Consider the following 22,106-nt stretch of genomic DNA (forward strand, 5'->3'; position numbering starts at 1 on the left):
CCTTTCATTGTGCATTGTGCATTCTCAAGATCTGAAAGACTACAGTAAGTCCAACAGAACCTTTTATACCTAAGCATATAAAAGTAATATCAGGAATAGTTTTCCTTGAAGGTGATGGGTGGGAAGAATAACTCATAGTTTACAAAATGAGAAAGTGCTGGAAACTGGTTGCCCAGAATCTAAATCTCACAGACTGGCCACTTCTTTGTTCCTCAAAATATTAGCAAATGGAATTTTGAAATGTTGGTGGTATATGAATTCCATGCAAATATCATTTTTAGATAATAAATTAGAAAATTGTTCCAAAATGAACTATCAGTTAGTAGATTTTTTTCCTCCCCTTAAAGGATCAAGCACAACTCCTGTCTATAGTTCTGGGCCGTTCAGAAAGATGTTTTTGCTTCATATATTGCAAGGAATTAAAATAGATGGTTATTCTAAGATTCCACCAGATTCCTTCTACTAACCAAGTTGTAGACATAGTCACAAAAAAATTACCAGAAGCTCAACCACCTTTCAGCATGTTCTAAAAGAAGAGAGAAAATAAAACAAAAGATTAGGAAGCCATCCCAATGTAATCTCCATAGCTCAAAGATGATGAAGTCAATAGAAGCAGCTTCAATCCATTGACCATTTAATGAAGCTAATTGAACTCTGAAGACTGACTCATGTATGCAATTAGCATCCATGGTGGCTATTTTTCTTTAGAGAATTGGAATTGCATACCACTTGCTTGGAATGCACAAAATGTATGGGGTTGGCTTTTTGTGAACACAAGTGGATAGTTATAAGTATTATCCCAAAGGGGTATTATTTTTGCTAGGCATAATGCCAGAAAAATATAAGGAAGGGAATGTATATTTAATATTACATGTCTTGACAGCAGCAAGAATTGTATTTGCACAGCACTGGAAAAATGAGGAAACACCTACAGAAGAAGCAATAATCCAAAAATATTAGACTGTGCAGAAATGGACAGACTGACACTGAAGATAATAGAAAAAGAAGGCACAGACTATTTTCGGACATGGGACTTGTTTTACAAATGGTTAGACAACAGAGGTAGAAACTAGGAACTGGAAAAATAGCATTATGTAAGCAAATTAACCCAGACAACACAATGTCCACAAAGCACTTATGTATGTAAAGAGAAAATGTATAAATAAATAATAATAATACTGGTAATAAAAAAAAGAATTACCATTGAGCATATATGGTGAAGATTGTACGAGGGAGGACAATTACTGGATTCTCTAATTGCCCCATAGAGTTAAAAAAACAACAACAGGATTTTCTGGGGAAGTCCCACTCTTTCAACATTGAAAGACCCAAGCGATTCACACCTAAGGACCTGTTCATGGCACTGAGAATTACTAGTCTCCTCTGGGTTTCCTTCAATGTCACCATGTTTGGGGGAAATGGAAGACCTGAGGTCTACTAGGGAACTGTTTGGCATTTCAACAAAGAGGAAATGTTAGCGCTGAGTATCTTACGTATTTACTTAATCGCATGACAACTGGATGAAATGTGAGGGACTGCTGCTGGTCAACACCTCCCCCTTTCCCAAAGTAACTGGGCATCAGCTACCACAAAGAGAAGAGTAAATAAAAAAAGGGGCAGAATTCAATTTACATCCACGACTGTACCTTCCAGCAGATGATCAAACTATCAGTAGGATTACACATCGGTAAAATTTAAGGAAACGCTGCAAACAGGAACATTGGACATCCAGGGAAACTCCAGAAGGTGGGCTTGCAAGAGATTTCCACAACAGTTCTGTTTATTTACTCTTAAGGGCCAGTAGAGAACATCATCCAGTCTCAAGGGCCAACACAGACAGCAGCCATTCACCATGAAAATTACACTGAACAGAATTTCTGTGTTTGCAGTCTTGACGGCTGTTTTAAGTTTCACCTTCCTGGTGGCTGCCCTGGCCACAGACTTTTGGTACCAAATTGATGCTTCAGGGTTGGAGGAGTTGACCAACCGTACAGGTAGCCTGAAGTCCCATAGAGGACTCTGGAGGACTTGCCAATGTAAGTACATCCAGGGTTTCCCTGAGAAGTTGGTGGGTTTTGGTTTTTGTTTTGCAAGTAATCGGCATATTTAATTGGCTTAACTGAATGACCCTTTCCCAAGGCTAGACTCCCAAGTGGTCCAACAATGTGATTGATGGATACTTTTAATGTCAAAGGAGACGATTTGTTTATTTTGATAAGGAGAATGCTTTAAAAACTTTCGGTCTCATTTTGTCACAGGGGTACACAAATGTGTGAATTCTCCTGAAATTGCATAAGTTTCTCACCCTCTATTTTGTTCCCTTATCCTAACAGTCACCAGGTTCCATGACTACACTTTCGTTTCAGACAAGATTCATCTGAACACATCACCTTCCTAATATTGTCAGGGTTTAGAAGAACAAAAATAATGCTGTACAGTCCTCCCTACTCCCACCCTTCGACTTAGTCTGATGAAAGAGAAGTTAGCATGGAAGTTGTCTGGAAGGGGAAGAGAATTTTGGACAATTTGTCCTAGGTGGGGTTGTGGTGAATGGGTGCCTCTATAATGACAAAGGTGGCTAGGAAATGTGTGCCTTTCATTGCCTTTCTCGCCTTGCCTTGTGTAATCGTCTCTGCAAATCCCTAGAGGAGATTCCAGGTAGAAATTTCTTCCAAGAAAATTGGAAGAAGTTAAACCACCTAAAGAGGATTGTGTACTTTTAGACATCCATTGTTTTCACATATTCAGTGGAGAATTTTGAAAAGTCCCCCTTTAAAAAAAAAAACCTGGGACACTTTGAAAAACTATGAATGAGAAAAGTATAAATCTATACTTTACAGCCCATATATATGAGCTATATAATTACCTAGAGTCTCTGAATAATATATATATATATATATATATATATATATATATATATATATATATATATATATATATATATATATATATATATATATATATATATATATATATTGAATATATATTTTATCATTATTATAGAGACAAAGAGCATATAGTTCTTGTTCAGATCAGCAGGATTTCAACTATGCTATTTCTCAAAAATATTACAGCTAGGTTTTTATATAATTGCCCTGACCAAATGCAAGAACTTTGGACAATACATATCCATACAACATGCTAACAATATTCTAATAATGAGGTAGAGAACATTTGGGTGGCTAGGGCTGCATTTAATGCCTTCTGTTTCAATTGCCAGGTTAATCAACTCGAAGCTTAAGTTGATTAAGCGGTGGTGCCAGATGGGAAATGGTTGACCAAAACTGTTGCTTGAGCAGGTCTGATGGTTTCCTCTTTTCTTGCAGTTAATAGCACATGCCTCCCTATGGTAAACCCGTTCAAATCTAAAACCGCAAACATGACAACTTCGCGTAAGAATCTTCTGTGTAAGTAGCTTCTAAGTTGTATTTCCTGACAGCAATTGCCATACAGGGAAGTCAGTGTTATCTACTAACACTGCCCTCCGACTCCAGTGTTTTATTCATTGGGAATAATTTTTTTTTTTTTTTGCAACGCTAGGGTTTTGTAGTTCTCCAAAGACTTCTTCAAATGAATGAACTGAAAGGATGGCACACATTGTAATATGGAGGAAGTCTATGATCCCTTCCAATTTATTAAAATGAAACGTTTATTCTCCATGACCAGGGCTTTATGAAATTAGATATTTGGGCTGAAGGTATATTAGCAAGGTGAAAAGGTAGACTCAGTCACAATATTGGGGTTTTGGTAACTTCTGGGAGAATTACATTACATTTCTTCATTTATCCATTTAGGATTATGGTCCAGAGCTCCTTGGTCTTTGGTATTGATCAGAAACCTGTGAAGGCAATGGATCTATGATGAACAGCCATTATTCACACCACCTTTATTTCAGTTTGGGGTTGAGACAAGAACTACCCCAAATAATAATTTGGCAGTTTTTAGAAGGGATTCCATTGATACCAACAAAGGGGTGAATGTATTGTTGTTGTTTTTTCTGAATGAGGTAAAGGTAGAAGATTCAGGTCAGATTCAGGTCAAATTCAGTTATTGGTGACCAAATGTTCATATAGTTTTCCTGGCCCCCCAAAAGAAGTGATTTCCCACTGTGACCTTCTGGGATTTTTCCCTTTCCCAATCTAGTCTGTAGTCCGGGGTACTCTGATAGCTTTTCATATCTTGGTCTGTTTCATTGGAAAGTATGCCTGAGTCTAGGAAGCCATATTTGGCTAACACTCAGGCTGATCTTAACTTCATTTTGCAAGACCAGGAAAGGCCAGACAGAGCCTTCTTCATGCTGAAATTAGCAGATATAATAATAACAACCGTTAATTGAAACGGTAGCATTCCAATTTGTGATAGGACTATTAATCTTGCTTGCGAGAAGCTGTCTGGCAGAGGCCAGATATTACTGACATTAGAAGGGGAGATGAAGCTGCTGGAAGCCTCCTGGGATAGAACCTGGAAGGAGTTGACCCCATTTAATCTGGCTGGATGGGTAGATTATGCAGTCCCTCAGAAAAAGGTCTGGAATCCCAAAGGGTTTTATAATATGGCAACAATCAGCAGCTTGAATTGCACCTGGAAGCTAATTGGCAAACAAGACAGCTCTTGACATAAAGTTGTTATATGACTGCCTTGAAGTGAAGTGATAATGATTCAGACTTGAGAAAGACGAATCACACTTTAAAAAATATACACTGCTCAAAGAAATAAAGGGAACACTTAAACAACACAATGTAACTCCAAGTCAATCATACTGTCCGCTTAGGTAGCAACACTGATTGACAATCAATTTCACATGCTGTTGTGCAAATGGAATAGACAACAGGTGGAAAGCAGAGGCAGTTAGCAAGACATCCCCAATAAAGGAGTGGTTCTGCAGGTGGTGACCACAGACCACTTCTCAGTTCCTATGCTTTCTGGCTGATGGTTTGGTCACTTTAGAATGCTGGTGGTGCTTTCACGCTAGTGGTAGCATGAGACGGAGTCTACAACCCACACAAGTGGCTCAGGTAGTGCAGCTCATCCAGGATGGCACATCAATGCTAGCTGTGGCAAGAAAGTGTGCTGTGTCTGTCAGCGTAGTGCCCAGAGCATGGAGGCGCTACCAGGAGACAGGCCAGTACATCAGGAGACGTGGAGCCGGCCGTAGGAGGGCAACAACCCAGCTTCAGGACCACTACCTCTGCCTTTGTGCAAGGAGGGACAGGAGGAGCACTGCCAGAGCTCTGTAAAATGACTTCCAGCAGGCCACAAATGTGCATGTGGCTGCTCAAATGGTCAGAAACAGACTCCATGAGGGTGGTATGAGGGCCCGACGTCCACAGGTGGGGGTTGTGCTTACAGCCCAACACCGTGCAGGACGTTTGGCAGTTGCGAGAGAACACCAAGATTGGCACATTCTCCACTAGCGCCCTGTGCTCTTCACAGATGAAAGCAGGTTCACGCTGAGCACATGTGACAGACGTGACAGGGTCAGGAGACGCCGTGGAGAACGTTCTGCTGCCTGCAACATCCTCCAGCATGACCGGTTTGGCAGTGGGTCAGTAATGTGTGGGGTGGCATTTCTTTAGGGGGCCACACAGCCCTCCATGTACTCGCCAGAGGTAGCCTGACTGCCATTAGGTACCGAGATGAGATCCTCAGACCCCTTGTGAGACCATATGCTGGTGCGGTTGGCCCTGGGTTCCTCCTAATGCATGACAATGCTAGACCTCATGTGGCTGGAGTGTGTCAGCAGTTCCTGCAAGACGAAGGCATTGATGCTATGGACTGGCCCGCCCGTTCCCCAGACCTGAATCCAATTGAGCACATCTGGGACATCATGTCTTGCTCCAACCACCAACACCACGTTGCACCACAGACTGTCCAGGAGTTGGGGGGTGCTTTAGTCCAGGTATGGGAGGAGATCCCTCAGGAGACCATCCGCCACCTCATCAGGAGCATGCCCAGGCATTGTAGGGAGGTCATACAGGCACGTGGAGGCCACACACACTACTGAGCCTCATTTTGACTTGTTTTAAGGACATTACATCAAAGTTGGATCAGCCTGTAGTGTTTTTTTCCACTTTAATTTTGAGTGTAACTCCAAATCCAGACCTCCGTGGGTTGCTAAATTTGATTTCCATTGATAATTTTTGTGTGATTTTGTTGTCAGCACATTCAACTATGTAATGAACAAAGTATTTAATAAGAATATTTCATTCATTCAGATCTAGGATGTCTTATTTTTGTGTTCCCTTTATTTTTTTGAGCAGTGTATAATCTAGTCATTCTGATTGTATTATTTCTTCATCAAGCAAGATTTGTTTCACATCTATCATTCCTTCATTAACGTCTTTTCAACATAGTCCATCCATAGATGAGGACATTGTTACTGATACTGTTGTTGTGGCTAATTTCTGGCTCCATTTTATGAAGACCTTTTTAATATTTCAAATGTTATAGTGTTTTGTGTCATTTTTAAAAATCTCAATCCCAATCAAAACCAAAGGAAGTTTTTTTTTCTTTGTCTTGAATCTTTAGTCCCCTCTAATGTCCAATTTTAATCATGGGGTTTAATCATGTCTGTTACGATTTACAACAAACAAAATAATCCTAGTTCCAATAAAAGCCATTTATTTTATATAGTTAGTTACAAATCTTATAGTAAAATATTTCCATATTGTTTGGTCCCTTAATTAGTTTTTATAACTTTCTTAGTTCAAAAACTTTTTTTGACATTTATTTAGTAATACATTTATTTGTTTATACAAAGATTCTGAATAGCCTTAAAGGTAAAAAATAAAGGTTCCTCTCGCACATACATGCTAGTTGTTTCCAGCTCTATGGGGATGGTGCTCATCTCCATTACAAAACCGAAGAGCCAGCGCTGTGCGAAGACGTCTCCATGGTCATGTGGCCGGCATGACTCAATGCCGAAGGCACATGGAACGCTGTTATCTTCCCACCAAAGTGGTCCCTATTTTTCTACTTGCATTTTTTACGTTCTTTTGAACTGCTAGGTTGGCAGAAGCTGGGACAAGGAATGGGAGCTCACTCCGTTACACGGCGCTAGGGATTCAAACTGCCGAACTGCTGACCTTTCTGATTGACAAGCTCAGCATCTTAGCCATTGAGCCACCGCGTCCCTTTGAATAGCCTTAAGACAGTTTAAATAGGCAACTTTCAAAAAATTAGTGAACTGAAGATCCTTTAAAAGGTTTTTCCCTGGTTGTGAACTTAATGGTTGATTCCTTTGTCTCCTGGCACTCAAACCTGCACAGACTGCTGTCCCGTGTGCCAACCCTGAAGCTGGCCTGGCGGAGGCCATTTTGAGACTTCAGCGCTGACACATTGGAGAAGACGGACAGGGAGGGGGGAAAAGAGATAGTTGGGGTGTTGTAGCCAAAACAAAATACATTCTCTTGGGAACCAAGGACTTTCCTGCAGGTGTTCGGAAGGAGGGGACTGGAGTCAACCAGCAACTGGACAGCATCCCGATTGGACCATGTGACTGAATGTTTTGAGAAAGTGAAAAACTTTTATTTTGAATTAGGTGAATAGTCAGAGTCGGTTTTCACCAGCCTGTGCCAATATGACATATCCAATAAACTTATTCTTTGAGGAATCAACCTGCCTCAGTATTTTGGTTGCTGTGGATATGTTACTTGGAGACCTGACACTGTGGACTCCTTAGAAAGGAATTGTCTAGAACAAATATGGGCAATCCTTTATCCTCTCTCTTACCCAGAGAGACTTTGAAGAACCAGGTTTTTTTTTAAAGTTTTTCCTGCAGTCATTGTCTCTGCTCTCCATGGAGACATGTCCATTGGAAATCAGTTTTAAAAATGGGACGTGATGATGACCAGCAATTTCTACTGAATAAGAACAATGTGGTTATAACCTTTATTCACTATGAGACGCAAGCCCATTCAAAATTGTGGGGAAAAACCCTTCAACTGCCTAATTAGCAAGGCAGCTTCTCAGGTAGAAACCTTCAAAATATACAGTATATTGGCACAATTTAAAAACCAGGCTCTAGAGGGAAGTCTCTTCTATAAGACAGCACATTCAATTTCCCCTATGTTGTGGCATCATTCTGGTAGATAGTCTTTTGGAAAATCAGAAAGCAGGTAATAGAAATACTCTCCAAACAGCCACAGACCAGGTTATATAGTCTCAAGATGACTACTTTGGTAGGCCAACCACTCATCAACTGGTAAAATTCTTTTCTTTATAGCCAGACAACTTCCATTTGTTTTATTGTGAGCATTTAAAATTTGAAATTAGGCAGGACAGAGATAGACATAGAGATGGATAAGTACTTCTGGGCAATACCTTGTGCTTTGGAAATGTAAAAGGGACCCAACATGAATCAGTTTGCTCTTGTTAACATAGTAAAACTCCCTTCCTTTCTTGTAAATAAATGAACACTAGGTATTTTTCTGGGCTTTGGGGCTACCCCATGGCAAAACAACAGAGATTACACATGTGAGGAACATTGGTGTACCTCATTCTTTGTAATACAAAGGGAACCTTGTATTCCTCCTCCTCTAATGGTACTTTCTGGGTCTTTGGGAAAATGTATGCCTATAATGAAAAGAAGGACAAGGAGTGATGTGATAGCAATGTTCCAATGTCTAAGGGGCTTCCTCAAAGGAAGGGATCAACCTATTCTCCAAAGCACCTGAAGTAGGACAAGAAGCAATGGATGGAAACTAATCAATGAGAGAAGCAACCTAGAATGAAGGAGAAATTTCCTAACATTGAGAACAATTAACCAGTAGAACAGCTTCTCTCCAGAACTCTTCAACACTGGACATTTTAAAGAAGAGATTGAACAACTATTTGTCTGTAATGGTTTAGGCTTCCTGCTTGAGCAAAGGGTTGAACTAGATTACTTCCAAGGTCCCTTCCAACTGTTATTCTATTATTTTGAACATATCAATTTTCATTCCTGTTCAGAGGTAATAAGAAACTGCCCTAGGTTCCCCTACCTTGGTTGGGGACGGTGCAGACGGAAATAAAGCAACTGGAAGCATCAATCCTGACCACTCTTAGAAGACCACATCTAGGAGAAGCCCAAAGCCATGGAGAGGCACCTAGCAACCTTCTGTTTGGGCAGCTGGTAGGACAATGGTCCTGGGGTGATGGGTCAGAGAAAGAGAAATGGAAAAGCAATTGCATGGGAACAAAGCCAGTGATAAAAAGCCTTCATGTGGAGGGCTCCTAGGACACAGGAGTGTTCAAGGAATGTCAGCTTATCCATTAGTGGTTAATGATTATCTCGGTGCAGCGAGGAGAACTTTTGCAAACAAAAACAGCTGTTCCACGAGGTGCTTGGCGAAATGCAACCCAACATTTACTCAGATGGAAAGGACCCAGCCAGGGGATTTAACACTGTAGCTTGCTTTTTATTTATTTATGCAGATAAGTAATCTCCCAGCATCTTGAAGTTAAACAGTATTTGAGGCCAAGAGGCCTGCACTCCTGAGATTTGGACTGCCATTGCGGAAAAGGTTCTTCCTGCCATCAGTCAATTGGCTGGTTGTTGAAGACCTGTTCTGAGAAGCACGGATGAGTTTTGCAGTTGTCCACAAATGTGAATGCCTCTCCTCCTGTGGTCATTAGCTGAGTTGCCCCAAATCAGAGAATTAGTTCATGTGGGCATGTCTGCAACACCAATTCACACCCAACGAAAGAGACAGTCACGGTACCCCCTTGCCAGGTGTGGTATTAAACGTCAATTTATTTAGTGTTGTGGCATGTCATGCATGGACTAGCAGTATAAATTAACATTTCAACTACCGGTAGATTAGGTAGTAGGACAGAAATCATTCTACTCTGCATTCTGTGAGATAATGGTTGTGTTTAAAACAGTGAGCTTCGGAGATGCTCCTCTTCACTGCACTTTCCATCCCTGGCCTCTGTTTCTTCTCTCATCACTGCTTTGAGCTAAGTTGAAGTGATTGCCTCTCTCCCTCTCTCTCCTTCCAGACCTTCATGGGGCATTTGTGGTCCTGTTGCCTCTAAGTCTCATCTTCATAGTCTTTGGAGGAATGGCAGGTGTCCTTAGCATCTTCACCCAAGCCTTCTGCCTTCTGCTGTGCACCGGGGTGCTCTATCTTCTAGGAGGTATGTGGTCCTTAACATGAAGTGATATCATGTGAATTGTTAGTACCACTTTATACTGCATGGTGAGACCACACGGCATCCAGTTCTGATCACCATGATATGAAAAAGATGTTGAGACCCTAGAAAGAGTGCAGAGAGGAGCACCTCAAATGATAAGAGGTCTGAAGGCTAAAGCATATGATGAACAATTGAGGGAACTAGGTCAGAGGTGGGTATTCAGCAGGTTCTGACCAGTTCTGGAGAACCGGTAGCAGAAATTTTGAGTAGTTCGGAGAATGAGCAAATCCCACCTCTGACTGGCCCTAACCCCAACTATTCTCTGCCTCCCAAGGCCCAGCTGATTGGCTGGGTCTTCTTTTGTTGCCCTGCACAGGAGAACGGAGCTGGAAAACAGGCTAGTGGGGAGGGGAGAGAATGGGATTTTGCAGTATCCTTCCTCTGCCACACCCACCAAGCCACGCCCACCAAGCCACGCCCACAGAACCAGTAGTAAACACTTTTGAATCCCACCACTGAACTAGGTATGTCTAGTCTAACAAAGAAAAGAATTAAGGGTGACATGATTGCAATCTTATGATACTTGAGTAGCTGTTACAGAGAAGAGGTGGTTGCCTTATTTTCCAAAGTACCTGAACATTATAAGAAGTAATGGGTGGAAGGTCATTCAAGGGAGAGCCAGCCTAGAATGAAGGAGAAATTTCCTGACAGTGTCAACAATTTAATCAATGGAACAGTTTGACTTCAGAAGTTGTGGGTGTTCCATCACTGGAGGTTTTCAAGAAGAGTCTGGAGAGCCATTTGTTCAGAATAAAATAGGGTCTCAATGCTTGAGGAGTGGATTGGATGAGAAGATCTCCAAGTTTCCTTCCAACCCTCTTATTCTACATTTCTATGTTCTATGATTTGAGAGTCCCAAAAATAACATCTGGAGCTGACTTAGAGTCAGCTGGCCACTCAGATGTCTCTTCCAATTTCTCAGTCAAGTCTGTGGGCAGAAAAATGGGATGGATTTTTCCAGGGGAAGGAATCCAGAGTCTGATAGGACCTTTTCTTGGCTGAACACATTTGATTAAAAGACAGAAGCTTTGGTGAACTCACAGAAATCTCTGCTTTTTAATCTTAGTGATTTCCTTAGAATGCTATTTGATCATATGAAATATATAAAACCAATACAAAAAATACAAATGTTCATCGTATGTCATCAGTCCTACAGGTAAGTGAGTCAATTCATTCCTATCAATGCTTTTTTACTGGAAATTGAAAAGGCCGATTTCTGGTAAGAAAGTCCTAAATAGTATCCTGTGGCTGTGGAATGCTCAACTGGTTGTTGCCAAGTGCCTAAAATGCGGTCATATGACCACAGAGGGTCTAGGACAACTCGGCACAGCCAACTCGCCATGGCTATATTGCCACAGCCAACTTGCTGCAGGACAAGAGTTACACTAATATCAAATAAACGCTGGAAGAGAATCATTAAAGAAAGGGTGCAAAAGGAGGGACAGAATGAAATGCGAATGACAAATTTAAAACAAGTTTTTAAATTATTGTAAATACCGAAATTGAATGGTTGAATTGTCCTGCAGTGAGTTGTCCCACAGTGTGTTGGCTGTGGCAAGTTGGCCATGGTGAGTTGTCTACGCCAAGTTGTCCCATTCCATACCCTAGGTGTGGTGTAAGTGCCATCATCTGCACTCCAGAATTAAACCTTCAGGGAGAGCTGGAGCCGTCATAACTTCAAGCAGTTGGTAAGCGAACACTATCTGTATTCATGCACTCACGGCTACAATGACCAAATTCCTTCTAGTCTTCAAAATCTGCATAGTGGTTTATAGAGTGGAATGGGGAAACTTACCATGGTCATCTTGCCATGGCCAATTGGCCATTGGACAACTCATTGTGGCCAACTCATCCTGAGACAACTTGTGGTGGGACAATTTCACGCGGGATAACTCAGTGTGATAAATATGACCCGCCGCTGTTTCTTCAGCATTATTTCTATTGACAAAACTGGAAATAATGTAGAAGAAATAGTGGCAGATAATATTTATCACGTTGTTTTTCCCATGTGTTTAAGTTTACTTTATTGATTAGTCCTTGGGCCATATCAAAGTGCAATGTTCCAGGCAGAAATTATTACTAAAATCTGATTAAAAACAATTTAAAAAGGAATTGGATAAAACACGATTTAAAATGAAATCAGAATAAAATACAATAATTTAATATGTAGATAAATAAAATATGATGAAATTATACAGTATTTCAGCATCACCCCTACAATCTACTCCAATCAATCCCACATAGGCTGATCTCAACCGAACCATTTTGCACAAGTCCTGTGCTGGGTTAAATGTTATTTTTTCAGATCCTTATCCCACGTGGATTGTCCCGTGGCAAGTTGGCCCGTGGCAGATTGGCCACGGTGACTTGTTTCCATACCCTTATGGAGAGAGTTTTCAATATGGACCCCTCTGACCTTATTTGTGTCCTTTTTTTAGCTCTTGCTACCCTCCTTGGGGTCAGCATCTACATCGCTTATTCTGCTGCCCTCTTCAAGCACGTTGCGTCTTTCCAGGGGAGGAAGAAGCTCATGGAGAACCTCAACATCCAGTTTGGCTGGTCTTTGGTCTTTGCCTGGGTCTCCATCGGCGCTGAGCTTCTCACCGGGTTGGCCTTCATTCTCATGGCCAAGATGGTGGGCCAGAAACGACGGTGGGACAATTTCATTTGAGGGTGTCGGAGAGGGTCCTCTTCACTGCTCTTTCCATCCCTGGCCTCTGTCTCTTTTCTCATCTCTGCTTTGAGCTAAGTTGAAGTCACACTCCAGGGGCTTTTGTCACTGCTTCTCGTCGTGGAGAATTTTCAGCCGAAACTAAAATCAGAAACTCAAACTTTGGGTTTGTGCAGAATTGTGAGTCCATGTAAAATAAGCAAATAAAAAAAAAACATCTGTATCTTCAACTACTGCATCTCATGAAAAACCCAATGCTTCCTTGGACAAATGAACAGAAAATATTTTGTCTAATTTATCCTTCCCCCCTTTAAAATTATTCACTATAACTTCGGTGCTCCAGTTCGATTGGCAGATCAGGGTTAAATCAGGCCCATTTTGGAAACCTTGCCCATCCGCCATTCTAACTTCTGAAGTTTCAGTAGATAATTTTTCTAAGGGCTACCTAGAAATCTCCTTCTTTACTTCCTCCTTTCAATTTTAAAGGAGAGAAAATGAAACAAAAATCTGAGATCCTCAGATTATCAGGAGTTTAGATTCTGGACAAATTCTGTAGTTGTTTCTGCACTGTCAGAAGAAAATATTGGCAGTATTCAGTCCACAGATTTAATGAGAGAGAGAGAGAGGGAGAGAGAGAGAGAGAGAGAGATGTATATATTCAATTTCCCCATTGCGTTTGCTTGTTGGAAGCTGGCTGGGAAGTTGCAAATGGTGATCACATGACCCCAGGACAGTGCAGCCATCATAAATGCATGCCAGTTGCCAAGTGCTCGGATTTTGATCTGTGGGCACAGGGATGCTGCAATGGTTGTTAGTGTGGAAAGCAGTAGGCTGTATTTGTGCAATATGCAGATCTTGGTTAGTTTCATTCTGGTGTGTGTGTGTGTGTGTGTGTGGGGGGGCTTAGCATGAAGTTCAAATGCCAAGTCTGCTTAATTCAAGATCAATTGAGGTAGTAATACTACTCACCAGACCTAGAGTACTGCATCCAGTTTTGGTTTCCACACTATAAAAAAAAGTTGAGACTCTAGAAAAAGTGCAGAGAAGAGCAAGTAAGATTATTAGGGGACTGGAGGCTAAAACATATGAAGAACGGTTACAGGAACTGGGCAGGGCTAGTCTAGTGAAGAGAAGGACCAGGGGAGCCATGAGAACAGCTTTCCAATATTTGAGGGGCTGCCACAGAGAGGATGAGGGGGTCAAGCTATTCTCCAAGGCACCTAAAGGCCAGACAAGGAATAATGGATGGAAACTGATTCAGGAGAGATTCAACCTGGAAATAAGGAGAATTTTTCTGACAGGGAGAACAATCAACCCGTGGAACAGAAGTCGCCTTCAGAAGTTGTGGAAGCTTCATCCCTGGAAGCTTTCAAGAAGAGACTGGACTGTCATTTGTCAGAAATGGTGTAGGGTCTGCTTGGGTGGAGGGGGTTGGACTAGATGACCTGCAAGGTCCCTTCCAACTCTGTTCATCTAATCTGAAATCTAATCTATTTAGTTATGATACACTCTGTTGTATAAACCCACCAAACAGCTCAGTTTAGCAGTTAGATATGCTGCATATCCAGCCAATCGTTTTCTTGCATGTAATGGCAGCAAATTCAAATCATTTGATGGCAAAACGGATAGCATATAAATTGGATGGATGGATGGATGGAGATTCTCCTGGATTGTGCTGTCACAGAACGTTCATAAAGAATCTATCTGCAAAAATCAGAACTATTGCAATTTTGGCAAATTCTTTTTATTATTATTAAAGTTTATTATAATATAAAAAACAAATGATAGCAAAGATAATAAGGAATAGGGAAAAGGGAAAGAAGGGAAAGGTAAAGGAAGAAGGGAAAAAAAGCTGTGACTTCCAACTTTTTTCAGCGTCATAAAATACAAAACACAGTTGCAACCTTCAACTTTTTGCTGTACATATTTAGTAAGCACTAGCCATTTCTGTAACAATAGAGTTAATCTAATCATCAAAACCTACAGTGGAAGTTTTATTTTTGTTTTCTCCCCGTTTCGAGCGTAAAGCCCAGAAGCAGTTTCCAAACAGAAACAAAACTAGATTAGTTCTTTAACTTTTTAAAAATTCAGGTTCCATCTGCAGTTTTGGCAAATTCGATACTTTAGCTTGTCACCTACCTCTCCTCTTGAGGGGAATATGTATGTACGTATGAGAAAGTTCTGATATTTCCTTTAAAGAAATAATCCTGAAAAGACACTCCAAAGCCATGGAATGGCTTAATTTCAGAGGAAATAAACTATTGCATGGGAAAACTCTGGTCTTTGCTGACATCTAGTGGCCAGAATGAGAACTGAATAGCTCAGAAATAAAAGCCTGTGAAAGGGAAAAAGGTTAAAAAGCTGGAGTTAACGTCTTGAATTTGATGACTGCGCAGGAAAAAGTAGATTAAAGTAGAACTCTAACAGGTTTCCAGTCCTCTAACTCAAACAAGGTCTGATGAGTGTGATTCCCTTTGTAAATTATAATGTATCATCTACAAAACCTTTGCTAGACCAATTCTCGAATACAGCTCACCTGGAATCGGCACTGTATATCGGACATTAACACAATTGAGCGGGTTCAGAGGTATTTCTCGAGAAAAGTACTCCACTCCTCCACTCACAATAGAATTCCTTATGCCTCCAGGCTTGAGATTTTGGGCTTGGACAATCTGGAACTGCACTGCCTGCGGTCCAATCTAAGCATAGTACACAAAATTGTCTGCTATAACGTCTTGCCTGTCAATGACTTCTTCAGCTTCAATCACAGTAATACACGGGCAAACAACTGATACGAACTCAAGTGAAACAGCTCCCACAACTCGATTGCAGAAAAGACGACTTCAGCAACAGAGTGGTCAATGCCTGGAACGCCCTACCTGACTCCCTTGTTACAGCCTCAACCCCTCGCAGCTTCAACCTCAAACTGTCTACTGTGGACCTCACCCCATTCCTAAGAGGTCCTTAAAGGGGGTGTGCATAAGCGCACCAGCGTGCCTACCGTCCCTGTCTTACTGTCCCCATTTATCTGTATTTATTCCCCTTTGTTCATGTTTATGTTCATACCTACACTTGTTATCTTGAACATCTTTGACAAAGGAAAAAAAGGAAGAAAAAAAAAAGAGAGAAATCAATACCTTTATGTGTTTGGCCTGGCTGTGTCTTCTCATTCCATTTTTTCCCCAAGTGGATAGAGGTTCCATGCTCAGATCATCGTATTTGGTTTGTTGTTATTGTAAATGTTTTAATTTTAATACTTAATCTTTTAATATCTCTCATTTTAACTGCTTATATTACTTTTTTTCATCATATTGTAAGCCACTCAGAGTCGCTTGTTGGTCATATAGGCACAATATACATATAATAATAATAATAATAATAATAATAATAATAATAATAATAATAATAATATAAAGTTAATGGAGAAACAAGGCAAGGCTTGCGTGAACATTCTCTGCACAGGGAATCAAAATTGTGATGCTTTCTGAGCTTGGTTGTTTTCTTGCAGACGTCACATTACCCAACTAGGTAACATCATCAGTGCAAGAAAAGCGTGGGGTTTGCTCTTTAGTTATACACAGTATAAACATGCCTAATGGCCTGTTGTACATTTTTATGCCACATGTTTTCTTTAACCTTTCAAGATGTGTAACTGTGATTCCCTGGTATAAAATCGGTTGTTACTTGTTAATCACTTCTTCGGTCTAATGGTTTTTTCCCCCCCCGTACTCTCCCTTGCATCTTCCAATCAAATTGTCAAGTACACTTTTAGTTGTGAAGGACCCTTAAGTTGTCTTGTACTAACAATAGCATTAGCAATAGCACTTAGACTTATGTACCACTTCACGGTTCTTTCCAGCCCTCTCTAAGTGGTCAGAGTCATGTTATCCCCAAACAATCTGGGTCCTCATTTTACTGATCTTGGAAGGATGGAAGGCGGTCAACCTTGAGCTGGCCAGGATTGAACTGCTGGCAGTCGGCAGAATTGCCCAAAGGGAGCTGTGATTCCCAAGGGGCCACAGCCTGAGGGGTTGGGGACCTCTGCTTTTAGAGCGTCTGAAAACTGGGACAAGAGGAGTTTTAGTGACATCATTCACTAATATTCTCCCACTATTGAGAGTGGGAGAATTATTATATGCGTCCAGCCTGTGTTTGATAATGTGAAACAACAACAACAACAACAAAGCATGTTAGAAAAGGAAGTGAAAACACAGCCTATTGTGTAAGAAAAGGTCCAGGGAAAGGCAATGTCAACAAATGAGAACAATTCTCTGAGAAAAGGTTGCACTACTTTGGTCTTTTCCTGCTTAGAAAAGGGAAAGAAACACACAACTGGGTTGTACAAAATGACGCAGGACCAGCAGGAGGCGGATAAAGCAACCCACTCATCTCGGGACAACTGGCCTCAGTTGTGAATGGTGCAAGATTCAGAAAAAGATAAAAGAGATATTTCTTGACATAGTACCTCGTTAAACTTTGGGCCACAGAATGCAGGGATGTCTATCCGTTTGGAGAGCTTAAAAAGGGGCCTAGGCACATGAATGAATAATGAAGTTTATTTGTAGAATGGAGAATCAAGAGGATTGAAAGGGATCTCGAAGGCCATCTGGTCCATATGACCTCCCAAGTGACATATTTGGCACTTAGCAATAGCACTTAGAGTTATATACCACTTTACAGCCCTCTCTAAGCAGTTGAAAGACTCAGCCTCTTACTCCCAACAATCCGGGTCCTCATTTTACTGATGGGAGGCTGGAAGGCTGAGTCAACTTTGAGCCAGTCAGGATCGAACTCTGGGTTGTGGTGGAGAGAGAGAGAGAGAGAGACAGACAGACAGACAGACAGACAGACAGACAAAGATAGATCATGAGAGAAAAAGAAAGATCAAGAGAGAGAGAGAAAGAAAGATGAAGATGGATCCAGAGGTGGTATTCAGCAGGTTCTGACCAGTCCTGGAGAACCAGTAGCGGAAACTTTGAGTAGTTGGGAGAACCGGCCAATCCCACCCCGACTGGTCCCGCCAACCCCATCTCTTCTCTGCCTCCCATTGAGTCCCAGCTGATCAGCTGGGTCTTCTTTGGTTGCCCTGCACAGGAGAATGGAGCTGGAAAGCAGGTCAGTGGGGTGGGGAGGGAAGGGGGATTTTACAGTATCTACCCCCTGCCACACCCACCAAGCCATGTCCAGAACTGGTAGTAAATTCTTTTGAATCCCACCAGTGCAGGGAGGGAAGGGGCCAGGCCAGTCAGTGGTGTGATTTGCCGGTTCTCCGAACTGCAGAATCATAACAACCAGTTCTACTGAACCGGTCTGAACCAGTAGAATCCCACCCCTGATAATCTGGGTCCTCATTTTACCGACCTTGGAAGGACAGAAGGTCAAGTCAACCTTGAGCTGGCTCGAACTCCTGGAATGAGCAGTGAGTTAGCCTGCAGTACTGCCTTCTAACCACTTTATCATAACTTTCTGGTATTATACCTAACAAAAATATTTCTGGCTTTAAATCTATATGCTGCTTAATCATCTTTTCCAACCATGTATGTATTTTTGTCTAGTATTTTCTTGTTTTCATACATGTTCATTGAAGACATCTTCAAGTGGACAAGGTTGAAAAAATACTAATGTAAAACAATCAAGCATTAGGAGCAACGGCACTTTGACTCCAGGTTCCCAAACTGAGAATGGCACTGAACCAACAATGAAACACAAATCTGTACATGTGAATGCATGCTCTTCTAATATCCTAAACTGCATTAACAGAGCTGCATTAATCAAGATCAAGTGAGGTACTAATACTGCTTTATAAAGCCTTAGTAAGACCTAGAGTACTGCATCCAGTTTTGGTCACTGCACTATAAAAAAGTTGTTGAGACTCTAGAAAGAGTGCAGAGAAGAGCAACCAGGATGATGAGGGGACTAGAGGCTAAAACATACGATGAAAGGTTGCAGGAACTGGGCCTGGTTAGTCTAGTGAAGAGAAGGACCAGGGGAGACAGGATAGCCATCTTTCAATATCTGAGGGGCAGCCACAGAGAGGAAGGGGTCAAACTGTTTTTCAAGGCACCCGAAGGCCAGACAAGGAACAATGGATGAAAACTGATCAAGAAGAGATTCAACCTGGAAATAAGGAGAAATTTTCTGACAGTGAGAACAATCAACCAATGGAACAGAAGTTGCCTTCAGAAGTTGTGGGAACTTCATCCCTGGAAGCTTTCAAGAAGAGACTGGATTGCCATCTGTCAGAAATGGTGTAGGGTCTCCTGCTTGGGTGGGGGATTGGATAGATGACCTACAAGGTCCCTCCCAACTCTGTTAATCTGTAAATTTCTTAACCCTCTGAAATTGCAGCTGTGAGGCAGCTGAGAAAGAACATGGAAGAACCCTCTGTGTAAGAGCCACGTTTGCTATTTATGTGTATTTCATTGTTCTATAATGTTTTGTTTTTTGTTTTGTGCACAGTACATTGCTCATTTTTATTTTATTTTATATGATCTTTGTTTGAAAGTGCCCTGTGGGAGACATAACAATAATAACAACAACAGTCTGAAAAACTATTTCTCTGCACGAAAGGAATTTCAGGGCAGCCTTGTTTGTGTTCCACACCAAAAATAAAATCAAAATCAAAATCTATTTAATCTATTTTCTAGAAGAGGAATGAATATGAACATAGTGATGGTTCTACAAAACTTTATATATTTATATATTTGTGAGGAAATGACAAGAATTCGTTATCTTGTTTTAATTTTGCTAAGTATGCTTGCTTTTATTGGTCATGTAGAAAGAGCACCCACCCCTCTCCTAGAAGAATGAAATAGGCTGAGAAATATTTAAAAGGGCAGAATATTATATTTCCTCTAAAGGAGAAATAGAAATCTTAAAGGAAACAGAAACTCAGACCCACAATCCCCTGCCCCCAACCAGATACTAAACTGAGGCCAACTTTTAGAAATGCAGATTTGGTCATCCATTCAAGACAGGATAATTTGAACAAATGCAGAATTGGGCAGAATGGTAGGATCAGCCCTCACTCAAGATCCAAACCAGGAAAACCATTAAGACATAATAGGAATGGCCCAACACCCTTTCAGGACACAAGCCTCCTCATTACAGCATCTCACAGAGTCCAGGCTTCAATCAAACTTAATTCAGACAACCTAAAAAGTTAGCTATGACCCTTGCATAGGCCCTTGGGAGTCTGACAGCAGCCAATAGAATATATTTCTTGCACAGGAACAGGAAGCTCAAGGGCAAGGCCCAAGAGAAGGTATAAATACCCCTCACTCTCAACTCCATGTGGTCAGCCTTCCAGGACTTCAAACCCATCTGGTCCTGTCCATCAATAAACCATCTTTCCAATCACCCTCCATGTTTCCAGTGTCTTTCTCCCTGCTTGGAACTGAACCAGATGGATATTTCTTCCAACAGTCATATAGTTACCATCTCTGCCCCCTCTTTTCCTTCCTTCCTTCCTTCCTTCCTTCCTTCCTTCCTTCCTTCCTTCCTTCCTTCCTTCCTTCCTTCCTTCCTTCCTTCCTTCTTCTTCCCTCCCTTCTGTCAGCATTCCAACTAACAAACTCCAAACCAATAAACTCTGAGACAAGAATTTTCTCAAAGTTCCATTTTATTAGAGTTGTCATATTGACACTTCTGGGAAAACCCAAATCTGAGAGTTCGGGGTTTTCCCTTCCCAAAAGAAAATCAAAGATCCACCCCCTGCACCCATCAGTCCATCACATACCCCAATCAAACCTTCGTCCCAACTGGAGACATCTCTCCAGTCACTCCCCTCCAGGTGCAGGGCAACATGTCCTTGACTCTCTGAGAAAGAATGTTGTTGAGTCTAATCTACCTCTCTATGAAATCCCCCCTCCCAAATTCCCAGGCACAGAATGTGGCAGCCTTGAAGCTTCCAAATAAAATATGGGTTCCAAGACTGACACCTTCCTTCCTTCCTTCCTTCCTTCCTTCCTTCCTTCCTTCCTTCCTTCCTTCCTTCCTTCCTTCCTTCCTCCCTCCCTCCCTCCCTCCCTCCCTCCCTCCCTCCCTTCCTCCTCCTCCTCCTCCCTGGGTGACAATTGTGCCCATTGACTCATTCCATCTCTTCAGAAGACCTACCACCAAAGGTTCAGAAGCATGAAATAAAACATTAAGTATTAGGATTTGGGAAGGCAAGGAGAATTATTTCTGCTTTAAGCTGGTCCTGTATGTGACTATACTACTGGGAAAAAGCCTGCTGTAGGACATACTTTTTGCACAGATAGAATTCTAGTTCTTTCTCTGTCTTTTCCTATGGGTAGGAAGAGAGCCACCACAAGCTTTTTGCAAGCTTTTTGCACTGAACTTTGGGTGTCACCAGAGACTGCAGAAGCTTTTCATAATTTTGCTGATGACAGCAAGCCAGGGACGCCTCTATCTGATTGGTGAAGGATTGCCTCGCTCTTCCCAGGCAGCCTGCTCTCCTCAAATATTTAAAAGGTGATATTGTCTCAAACGCATAGAAAGTGCCGAGCAAGTAAATGGCATTACACCGCAGAACTGGTACATCTTCCCGAGCGCTTTGAAATTGGCTGTGCCAGCAACGCAAGGAAGGGTTTGCGTAATCGCTCTTTTATTGCTGCAATTGTCTCTCCATATGCATTGCATCAGGATGAAACTTAATTTGGGCAAGACAAATAATATCCGTGGCCTGCTCAGAAGATGCTTAGAGAGGCAGTAACAGAGGTGGTATTCAGCCGGTTCTGACCAGTTTCCAGCAGCGGAAATTTTGAGTAGTCCGGAGAACCGGCAAATCCCACCTCCGACTGGAGATTTTACAGTATCCTTCCCCTGCCACGCCCACCAAGCCACGTCCACAGAACCAGTAGTAAAAAAAAATTGAATCCCACCACTGGGCAGTCAGTTTTGTAACTTAGTACTCAACAATTATGGGGAGGAGGAGGAGGAAGAGGACAGAGGAGGAAGAATACAAAATATAGAATAACAGAGTTGGATTTGTCTCCTAGTTTAATTCCTTACTCAAGCAGGAGATTCTACACCATTTCAGACAAATTATTGTCCAACCTCTTCCTAAAATCCTCCAACGTTGGAGGGCCCACAACTTCTTATTGTCAGGAAATTTCTCCTTAGTTCTAAGTTGCTTCTCTCCTTCATTAGTTTCCATCCATTGCTTCTTGTCCTGCCTTCAGGTGCTTTGGAAAACAGATTGACCCCCCTCTTCTTTGTAGTAGCCCCTCAAAGATTAGAACGTGTCATCCCATCT

At 41.7% G+C, this 22,106-nt stretch overlaps 1 protein-coding gene across 1 annotated transcript; it reads left to right on the forward strand.

The window, feature by feature from the left end:
- Positions 1 to 1,852: 1,852 nt before the first annotated feature.
- Positions 1,853 to 12,853, forward strand: TMEM114 (transmembrane protein 114). The gene is made up of 4 exons (XM_026687894.2): positions 1,853 to 2,036; positions 3,327 to 3,407; positions 9,982 to 10,119; positions 12,615 to 12,853. Exons 1-4 carry the CDS (start codon positions 1,853 to 1,855, stop codon positions 12,845 to 12,847), a joined length of 636 nt encoding a protein of 211 aa, XP_026543679.1. The 3' UTR covers positions 12,848 to 12,853.
- Positions 12,854 to 22,106: the final 9,253 nt, after the last annotated feature.

The sequence above is a fragment of the Notechis scutatus genome, chromosome 12 (assembly GCF_049901735.1).
Source record: "Notechis scutatus isolate UNSWTSFEM ecotype Mainland chromosome 12, rNotScu1.2, whole genome shotgun sequence".
Classification (NCBI taxonomy): domain Eukaryota; kingdom Metazoa; phylum Chordata; class Lepidosauria; order Squamata; family Elapidae; genus Notechis; species Notechis scutatus.

Coding starts and splice junctions, on each gene's coding strand:
- TMEM114 (XM_026687894.2), top strand. CDS start 1,853: ATGAAAATTACACTGAACAGAATTTCTGTGTTTGCAGTCTTGACGGCT. Junction 2,037..3,326: donor ACTCTGGAGGACTTGCCAAT/GTAAGTACATCC, acceptor CTTTTCTTGCAG/TTAATAGCACATGCCTCCCT. Junction 10,120..12,614: donor GGTGCTCTATCTTCTAGGAG/GTATGTGGTCCT, acceptor TCCTTTTTTTAG/CTCTTGCTACCCTCCTTGGG.